The following is a 10,812-nucleotide window of genomic DNA, read 5'->3' as shown; positions in this document are numbered from 1 at the left end:
GTTCTTTTAGGAAAACCTCTGAAGAATACACCAACTGCCCACGCCAGAGTGTTAAACGTGCACGTAATCTCTCGAAACTTTTGATGACTTTGCTATGACTAAGTTTAAAACGTGGCTCGCACAATGAAAGTAGTGGCGCATAAGGTGCCTCCTCTTGAACTTTGCTGCCAGGCCCTTATTGCAGCTGCCCATATTTGCAAGCACCATCGGTATGTTTGTGATCGGCAGTTAACTGGATTCAGACCTACATCTTTCAATGTTGAAACAAGTTCTTCGCAAATGGCACTTCCCGTTACTTTAACACAAGGCACAAACTGCTGAAAGCGCTCAACAGGTTTTCCATCCTTGACATATCGCACAAGTATCCCTAGCTGCTCCACTGGCTTACATCAGCCACTTCATCAAGCACTGATCCCGTACAGGGCACCTTCATCTTGACTGTTGATTTCATTTACAATCATGTCGCTGTACCTGCTTCTTGATACAATCAAGTACTAGGGCATTCTGTGCGGTCTTGGATATGTAGGCTGGCATTCGACTGCAATCCTGTAGGTGGTTTTAGAGCTCTTTATCGCCAGCATCAATCTTCATGTCCAACAGGGCTTTGAAGTTTCCAAAATTACTAGTATTGAAGCGACATCGATGCCATCATCTCGGTGACCACGTAATGCAATCCTTGTCTACCACACATCTCTAGACATTTATGATTGAGTCAAGATTCTTCTGTTCTTGTTGCAACACGGAGTGCAGCTGTCGCATGATAACATAGCATCTTCTGTTGAGGGTTTTTTCCATGGTCTGCAAAAATTCTTTCAACTTTGCACACGCGGGCTGTCGAACTCGCGGCGTCGATCAGGAGTAGATATAGACGTAGACGTGTAGATATAGGCAGTGCATGCCATGCGCAGGGCAGTCATAGAGCTGTATATAAGGGGTTTCCTATATACAGCTCTATGAGGCAGCTACGGTTATTTACGGTAGTTGCAGTGTAATTAATTTTTTTTAATTTTTTTTTTAGGTTTCAAAAGGGGGGGCACGGGCCGGATGTACCCGCATCTAAATCCGCGCCTGCAAAAAACAACAACACTTCAAACTAGTGTAATAAAATACAAACCTCCTAAACTATGGCTAACGAACAAGTTTCATGTGAGTATAGACTATCGCGGTAATACCGCGCGTGGTATCGGTTGCCGCAGATAATAACGTTTGGTATCGGAAACTGCAGGCACCTTGAGTTCAGATGTAGGACTAGTAAAGCCTGACTGTTAGTCTAAACCTCTCTGTATTTAGCTTGGGATATGTGGTGTGATTTAGTTTATTATTTGTATATCTCACCATTTATGTTTTGGGTGGATCTTGTCGTAGCTTGAATGAATCTTCGATAAACTTTGAGAATTCGAGACAGAAATCGAAACGGAGAAATGAGGGTTTTTCTATTTTTCACAATGAGTGACCGCCTGTGTGCAAATGGGGCTTGAGAAATTCTGAGAAATTAGGAGGCGACCAACGCAATTCCATGCAAATGGCGCGAACCCGCCCATTGCCTGACGTCCCTGTCAACAAACGCGCGCCTTATGTAAGGTGCGTTGCAAAGTGTGAGAACTATTTTAGGCTCCTGTGGGATACTTATTGGATCAGGGTAGTAGTACAGCTGTAGCAGGGTTGATGTTGTCAGGCGTAGATAATAGGGAATTCCCTATTATCTACTCCTGATATTGATGGATACTGGCTCAGTGAATATCGTAAAAATGCTGGTTGTATCATGTGTCTGACGTCATAAAGACGTCAGCCGCGGCTCACTACACATGTACGGGGGCAAGCAAAAACGCTCTGACAGTTCACATGTACCGTTATATGGAGAAATGAGCATGTACACAGGTGGCACATAGCGTTAGACATCGAATAAAGTTAAAAACGAAAAATCGATAAAATGTCATGCACAACGTGGAAAGTATCCTTGAACTCGTGGAAGGGCCTACACTCTGTGTTTTGGATGCTGGTGGTTTTGCATTTTGTAAATAAGATCCGAATGGATTAAGAATTTTATACTGCTGACTTTATAACACCTACCTCTGATATGAATCTTGGTTTGTGCTTGCTCCCAGTCTGACGCTCCACATATTGGGGCTGACGATTTTTCTTACCAAGAATAGCGTATAGATACGATTTTGGTTCGCCCATGATTTCTACAGCCGGTGACTAAGACTCAAGAATCGGACCTAGTGACACTCACAGCAAGCTGAAATGCAACGAAATTGTAGAACTAACTTAAAAAACTACCTAACCTATTACGCAGTAGTGCCATCAAAGATATTTTACACTCTATTTTGATAGTCAGAAATTAATGCGATTGAAAATGACAAGGAAAAACATTTACAGAGAACATCACTTGTACAACAGCATTTAGACGTTCTGTTGTAAAAGGGAGCGCTATCCTAATACGCACGCGCAGAATGCGCAGTAGACTGCGCACACACCGCATCAAAAACGGGTGTTGCTATCCCCCGGGCGTGGAGTGAGAGTCACGTTTTACAGTTGACATTCACTTCAAAACTTAACAAATTCAAATTCAAAATTCAAATAAAGTTTATTGCACGGATAATCGCAGATCATACAGGCAAATATGCTACAAACTACAATAAAACAAATTTCTAGGCTAATAAAAACGAGAGAAACGATGTGTCTTTGACTACTTTGACATGACTGCATGAAATGTCACATGTTAGTGATGTTAGTGTTACATCATACTATACATGATAAATATATTTTTTTGTTATTTAACATAATTTAACGTTCTATCCAAAAAACCAGGGGCGGATCTAGGAATTTAAAAAAGAGGGGGCACAAAATGAGAAATCTATTGTGAAATGTGGGGGGATGATAAGGCGAAGGAGCAGAGCGACCAAGCGCGAGCGAGCAAAGCGACCGAGGGGGGAGGGTGTGGGCTTTTGCACTTTTTAGCTTAAAATGGTGCAATCTGATGCATACTGTAGAGGGTATTTTAACTCATATTGCAGTAAGCATTTATGTGTTAAATTTGATCAGTGGCGTAACCATGCAGCCTTTCGGTATGGGGCGGGGGGGGGAAGACCGTAAAATGTTCGTACCGAGAAATTACATTACACTGAAATGTTTTAAACCTTATATATTTCTCACATGATCATGTGGTATTTCAGAAGCACATTCACATATCAAATAACTATTTCAGGCTAGAGAAAAATATGGCAATTTCAAAATTCACATCTTGTGATAACTCGAATATATTTCAAACTTGAAAGAATGTTTGTAATAGTATGACTATGTAATTACATAAGGCAAAATAAAATTATTACTTTCTTCCCTAATGAAACATCCGGTTTAAAGGTACATACATGTATGACATATAACAGTTGCAGGCCAGAAATATATCTGCAATATAAAAATCAAATTCTTGCAATGACTGAGATGCTTTCTTTGGCAGGAAATTCGGAAGAATGACTGATAAATTTGAATAGTTATGTTAAACATGAAAATGGGTTATGATCTCACAATTTCTGACTGGAACCTTATCTTGTAACCTTATTTACAACATTGAAATTGAGAAAAACTGCATGCAAGAGCCTTCAACTATGGTCAGATATAGTTGGATACACTTCTCACATGGATAAGGAAATTACTATTCCTGCGAAACTTCCATGATGTTCATGTAACACAACATGAAATATTGTTTTCTAAAATCACATGAAAAGCAGTGCAGTTCCTAAATCAACTTACCTAAGGCGAAATCATAGGTTTTAGTTTTTTTAAATCCTAAATGTGCATAGGCGGACCAAAGTGCGAGGCTGCATGCATGTCCATCAGAGCCCACCTTTGATTCTCTAAAATCTCTATTTTGTTAAAATACTTGCAAAACATTAAACTGTATAACACTACGATTCACTAAACAGGCCGACTGTTATGTAGACTGTTTCAGTTTGGGATATGAATTGAAAGAATACCTAATAAAGTAATGACTTTCAATTTGGAGACACCTTTAATTCATTTGTAGCAAAGCATTGATTGTCCGTTATGTAGTTCATGGGTTTGGAAAGGTACATTCATTTGCATACAGACAGAGAGCTCACAGAACATATTTTCAAAAATGCCAGATCTTAACAGAATTTAAGATTTACATGTACAGTGTACATATATTATGGTACTCCAACAGTTGAAGGCCTATCTTCTAAGGGCATGTCTTCTAAATTTGATTTTCAGGTAACAGATACAAATCAAGGTACGCTGAAAGTGGATTGCGTGAAAAGCATTCTGCGAAGGGTGTCTAGATGCAAATAAATCATCACCTTGTCATAATCAAATTTAATGTCTCTATGACAAAGAGCAGGCATCAAGGCATTCCGTGCGTCATACGCCATAGTGCTTCTGAAAGGGAGATTTAATAATCTCAGAGAAGAATTGGCCATCTCCATCCCACAACCTCACAGTTAGGCTTCAGCATAAACACATGTAATATTCGGTGAACATTTGGAAACTGGAGAAATGTTGCACTGCTGAGAGTTTCTGGGCAGAGACGAAAATGCGTGCTTCGATTCCTGGCCGGAAATAAGCGTTTTACAAGTACCTTAGTTCTGAGAAATGTGCTGATAAGGTAGGTCAGGGCCATAGAATAGAAGCAGTTGCTGTAAAATTCCCGTGGTAAGTAGTTCATGTTGGCCTGGAAATGAGAGGCCAAAGCTTGAACAGCTTGGTTGGATTATTCACCTGAATCGTGTAGGATTTATTCGATTGAGGCCAATCCCAAGACTGGTTGAAATCCCAATCCGATAGTTAGTCTGGCGTGTTATCAAGTAGGGAGGTTCCGCCCGCATTGTCTGCGAGGAGGCACCTCGTGTATCCTATTTTCTCCAGCGCGAATGTAGCTCATGTGCTCCATTTCTGTACAACATTCATGTCAAACACTGCCCCCCCCCCCGCCCCCCCCCCCCCCCCCCCCCCCCCCCCCCCCCCCCCCCCCCCCCTCTGGATTACTGTTTGGTCCTTACTCAAATAGCTCATCCTTGACCATCTTTTAACATCCTGGTAATCTTTCAAGGATTATTTGCTGCTTCTTGACGTAGACAGCTAGACTTTGTAAACCCAAAGATGAGCGCACACACTGGAAGCTGGCAATGAGCACATAATTAGATATACTTGGTAGGCTAAAGCACTTGCTTGCTGACAGTGTCTCGTTCCCAACCTTCCCGACAAATTTTATCCAAGGTACCTAGAACAGGCCTGCAATACATCGATATGAAAGTCTACCCCCCCTCCCCCCCCCCCCCCCCCCCCCCCCCCCCCCCCCCCCCCCCCCCCCACCCCCCCCCCCCCCCCCCCCCCCCCCCCCCCCCACCCCCCCCCCCCCCCCCCCCCCCCCCCCCCCCCCCCCCCCCCCCCCCCCCTTCAAAAGAACTTGTTGGGCCTATCAACCCATCTGGTTCAGCAGGAGACTATTTATCTTGTCATCTTAATTGGCCTGCAATTTGTCTTCCTGCTCTCTCAGGTTTCATTTGTGTTATATACTTTCTCTAGAGCATCTTCTGTCTTTTAGGAAAACCGTCTGAAGAATACACCACTGCACGCAGAGGTTAAACGTGCACGTAATCTCTCGAACTTGTGATGACTTTGGCTATGACTAAAGTTTAAACGTGCTCGCACAATGAAAAGTAGTGCGCATAAGTGGCGCTCCTCTTGAACTTGCTGCAGGCCGCTTATTGAGCCTGCCATATTTGCAGCCACCCATAGTATGTTGTGATCGGCAGTTAACTGGATTCAGACCTACATCTTTCAATGTTGAAAAAACAAGTTCTTCGCAATGGCACTTCCCGTTTACTTTAACAACAAGGCACAAACTGCTGAAAGCGCTCAACAGGTTTTCCATCCTTGACATATCGCACAAGTATCCCTAGCTGCTCCACTGGCTTACATCAGCCACTTCATCAGCACTGATCCCGTACAGGGCACCTTCATCTTGACTGTTGATTTCATTTACAATCATGTCCTGTACCTGCTTCTTGATACAATCAAGTAGCTAGGGCATTCTGTGCGGTCTTGGATATGTAGCTGGCATTTCGACTGCAATCCTGTAGGTGGTTTTAGAGCTCTTTATCGCCAGCATCAATCTTCATGTCCAACAGGGCTTTGAAGTTTCCAAAATTACTAGTATTGGAAGAGACATCGATGCCATCATCTCGGTGACCACGTAATGCAATCCCGGCTTGTCTACCACACATCTCTAGACATTTTATGATTGAGGTCAAGATTCTTCTGTTCTTTGCAACACGGAGTGCAGCTGTCGATGATAACATAGCATCGATTCTGTTTGAGGGTTTTTCCATGGTCCTGCAAAATTCTTTCAACTTTGCACACGCGGGCTGTCGAACTCGCGGCGTCGATCAGGAGTAGATATAGACGTAGACGTGTAGATATAGGCAGTGCATGCCATGCGCAGGGCAGTCATAGAGCTGTATATAAGGTTTTCCTATATACAGCTCTATGAGGGCAGTACGGTTATTTACGGTAGTTGCAGTGTAATTAATTTTTTTTAATTTTTTTTTAGGTTTCAAAAGGGGGGGCACGGGCCGGATGTACCCCCATCTAAATCCGCGCCTGCAAAAAACAACAACACTTCAAACTAGTGTAATAAAATACAAACTCCTAAACTATGCTAACGAACAAGTTTCATGTGAGTATAGACTATCGCGGTAAATATCGCGTGGTATCGGTTGCCGCAGATAATAACGTTTGGTATCGAAAACTGCAGGCACCCTGAGTTCAGATGTAGGACTAGTAAAGCCCGACTGTTAGTCTAAACCTCTCTGTATTTAGCTTGGGATATGTGGTGTGATTTCGTTTATTATTTGTATATCTCACTATTTATGTTTTGGGTGGATCTTGTCGTAGCTTGAATGAATCTTCGATAAACTTTGAGAATTCGAGGAGATTGGCCACATGATTTGTGATGAATAACCATTTGCCTAGGAATGTGAAGTGTATAAATTTGTCTTCTATTTTTTTTCTGATGTGGTTGGTGGCAGTGCAGTCATAGCGTAGGTGGAATTCATCATCTATTGACCCGTTATTGCATAGGGAACAGAATCTAAGATTAGCAGGGATGGATTGGTGACGGCCTTGTTCAATCCTTAGGTTGTGGTCGCTAAGCCTTAGTTTAGTTAATGCTCTTCTTGCTTGTTTAGAATATAAATTTAATAGGTATGGTTCAGGTTCATATTTTGTTTTAAGTTGTCTATAAAATCTTAGTTTGTTTGACCCTCCTCTTTTTCTGTTGTCATCATTCAGGTCGTTGAAGAACATGGTGGTATATTTTTGTTGCAAGTTTATCTTTATGTTGCGTATGGTTTCATGTAGTTTTGATTGAAATTGCACTTCCAGATTGTGTTTTTTGCCATAAGTTCTAAATAAGTTTGTTGCTATTTTTGACCAATTTGTGAAAGTCTTAGTAGTGCCTTCAGGAATGCCGTTGTAGAATTGAATAGATTCCTTCAGGAGGGGGTTTGGACTTGTGAATTTTGCATGGTGCCAGAATTTTGCCACTTGAAGAACTATATTATGTAATAAGGGGAACATTCCTAACTCAGCTTTGGCGGCTATGTTGGAGGTTTTAGTTCTGACTCCCAATACCCATTTGCAAAATTTGTTCAGAATCGTTTCAAATGGGAAGCGGTTCCATAGACTGAACAGGTTTTGTATATTTGATTGGGCATGAGTATCTGATTCCGATTTGATAATTTTGGAGATAAAGTCTGGACCCCAAATTTCACAGGCATGTAGGGTTATGGGGGATATCACCGAGTGGAACAGCGTAATGTATGTTTTGACCAGAGTTTCGTAGTTAAAGATAGAGCGTCTTAGACTGTGCATTGCTTTTAGTGCCTTTTTTCTAAGTTCCTCTACACCAAATTTTGAGTTACCATTGTGGTATAGGTGGAACCCTAGGTATTTGTAGTGCGGTTTAGAATTTAGAGTGGTGGAGCCCCATTTAAATTTATATTTGTGAACGTTTAAGTGGCTGTTGCTAAAGGTGACAGTCTCACTTTTGTTATGATTAAGTTTTAGTTTCCAGGTGTCGCAATACTGTTTTAAGTCGTTAAGAAAATTCTGGAGGCCCGTTTCAGTCTCGCTGAATAGTACAAGGTCATCAGCATACATAAGACATTTGATTGATTCTGACATAATTTTAGGATATACCCCATTTTTAAGGGAGTTCGGGATGTCATTTACGAACGTATTAAATATTACTTTGACGGACTCCGGTTTGACAAGGGAAGGATTCGGTTAATCTTCCATTGCATTTTACGGTACGGTAACGGTGACCGTGCGTAACTCCAACACCTCCAACACCTCCAACACCCTAACGCGATAACACTAAAATATCTTATATATCGGATTGCTATATATAGGGGGTGGACCAAAACAAATTATCTAATGGTGTGGCGACAGATATCATAATAACAAAAACTCTAACCCTAACCCTAACCCTAACCTAAACCCTAACTCTCAACCCTAACCCTAACCTACTATCTATACTAATACTAAATACTAATATCTAAATACTAATAGTATACTGATACTAATACTAATACTAATATCTATATATAATACTAATAACTAAATACAATAATATTAATTTCTAATACTAGTGCGCGCACGTTGCGGTAGGCACTCCACGCGCCGGGGGATAGTGTAGTGCCCCTAGGGGTGATCACACTGGATTTCCCCACGCGCGTGGCGTTAGCACGTGAATTTTATTGTGTCGGGATCATTTTCGCTCTACCGGCGAAGGTAGGACGGTGATGCAGTAGCAGGAAAACGCCAGAGTGAAATGAATCGCAAGTCTCCTAGGAGTAGTCTTTATACAATGAGGTTTTATTTCATTATATAGTACAAAGTAACATTCAATGACGCTCAGATGGCACGTAATCTCAAATATAGCCGTATAGATATATTATATATATATTGGCTCGTGCCACGTTTACGTTATCTCGTTAGCGATTACGACGTTTACTTCTCTTAGCTATTCTACAAGGGTAATATTGTAGCCGTCTCTGTCTCTCGCCAGTCGTGGCGCTTCGGGCGCTCGCGCGAGTTCGTGGGTTGGCAGTGTGTCTCCCTGTCGTGTGTAGGCTATAGCTTCCTTAGTATATATAAGGTATACCTTCTCGGGCGTTGTCCGGCTCGCAGGGCTCTCCCTCCGACGGTGTGTGTGCGTGCTCTCTCTCCCTCACTCACTCGTTTGTCCGTTTGTCCGTTCGTCCGCCCGTCCGCCCGTCCGTTCGTTCGTTCATTCGTTCGTTCGTTTGTTCGTTCGTTCGTTCGTTCGTTCGTTCGTTCGCTCGCTCGTTCGTTCGTTCGTTCGTTCGTTCGTTCGCTCGTTCGTTCGTTCGTTCGTTCGTTCGTTCGTTCGCTCGTTCGTTCGTTCGTTCGTTCGTTCGTTCATTCGTTCGTGTCCGTTCGTGTTCGTTCGTTCGTTCGTTCGTGGCTGTCCGAAGACTGACTGATTTTACCATTGAAACTTGGCTGCTTATATAGGAGCCTGCGATGACGTAGGAACCTGGCAGTACCTCCCTGTCCCGTGCCTCGGGTGCCTCGCCGTTGTCCCCCCCTCGCTCAACACGTGTACAGGGGATGCAACCCCCCTTGGTCCAGTGTATGTCTGAGCACCACACCCCCTGTCTGCTACGTGCTCTGCCGGCGCCGCTCTCTCTCCCACAGGCACTTGGGACAGAGTCAGTAAAAACAGAAAATAATATGAACACACATTCACAAATAGGCCCTACTACTGTACCCTTCCACTGTTGCGTCACTGTATATCAACTTTCCTTTATAAAAACCTATGTAAAAACTAACGCCGAACGCTCCCGCACTCGCCGCTGCGAGTGTGCTGTGACGCTATGATAATATCAGGAGTAAGATAATATAGAATATCTATATTATCTTACTCCTGATAATATATATATAGAGCTCTATATATAGCTCTATACGATTTTCTCGCCCCTGATTCCCATCGGCCACAACCAAAACGCGGCCATGTTTCTCTTCATCCTTCCATGAAGAATCATCAGTCCTCCCATTACGGCTGGATGGTTCATCTCTTCTCTTTACTTCGTCTTCCTCGTCTTCTTCTTTCGGAACGGCCGTCTCTTTTTTGCCTGCTCGTGTTTCTGTCGCCAATGGTACGGTCTTCTCTGCAATTCCATGTCTGCCATCTGGGCAATTCTCCTTAGGGAGTCTCGTTTCCTTCTCCCCTTCCTCTCTTTTTTTCTCACTGTCTGGTACAGTCCCTTCTGCCAGCACTGACAACCCCTCCATCTTGTGCTCCTTCATTGACTCCAACTTGTCAAACCTGTCACCATTCAACAGTGTAGAACTTGATCCACTGTCCACGAAGGATTTCCTTAAACATTCTTCCTCTTTTCCAGGCACCATCCAGGTGGGATGACACTGTACGGGTGATATTGAGACTGTCGATATTCGCTCCTGTTCTGCTGTGATTGATTTCTTACTTTTATTTTCTTTAAGCTGCATCTCCAGTTGTTCGCCGTCAGTTTCCATATCTCCAGATCTTTTATTTATTTTATCGAAATTGAAGCGAGTAAGTCGTGTTTTACCTCTCTCCGCCTTGTGATGGACCAGGTCACCGACCCTATGCCTGGTCCTTCCTAGTTTAATGATTGTTGATCTCGCATTCCAGTGGCATTTAGTAGTGTGGATTTTTTTTATATCGTTGTCATGCAGTCTCTGCGGACAGGCCCTCTGCATATGTCCGTTCCTTCTGCAGTA

The 10,812-nt window shown here is 42.9% G+C and overlaps 1 protein-coding gene across 1 annotated transcript in view; it reads right to left on the bottom strand.

Annotated features, from left to right (window-relative positions):
* LOC106815469 (ATP-dependent RNA helicase A-like) overlaps positions 1 to 2,456 on the bottom strand; it is a 40,636-nt gene extending 38,180 nt beyond the window's left edge. The window contains exons 1-2 of the mRNA XM_014819933.1: positions 2,378 to 2,456; positions 2,071 to 2,239 (exon numbers count right to left, since the gene is read on the bottom strand). Of these exons, the coding sequence (XP_014675419.1) occupies positions 2,071 to 2,181 (111 nt within the window). The 5' untranslated portion in view covers positions 2,182 to 2,239; positions 2,378 to 2,456. The remainder of the gene's footprint in view (positions 1 to 2,070; positions 2,240 to 2,377) is intronic.
* Between the last annotated feature and the right edge of the window lie 8,356 nt (positions 2,457 to 10,812).

Source organism: Priapulus caudatus, unplaced genomic scaffold (assembly GCF_000485595.1).
Source record: "Priapulus caudatus unplaced genomic scaffold, Priapulus_caudatus-5.0.1 Scaffold1122, whole genome shotgun sequence".
NCBI lineage: Eukaryota > Metazoa > Priapulida > Priapulimorpha > Priapulimorphida > Priapulidae > Priapulus > Priapulus caudatus.
The sequence above is the reverse complement of the archived record's forward strand: the minus strand, read 5'-3'. Positions and strand labels throughout refer to the sequence as shown.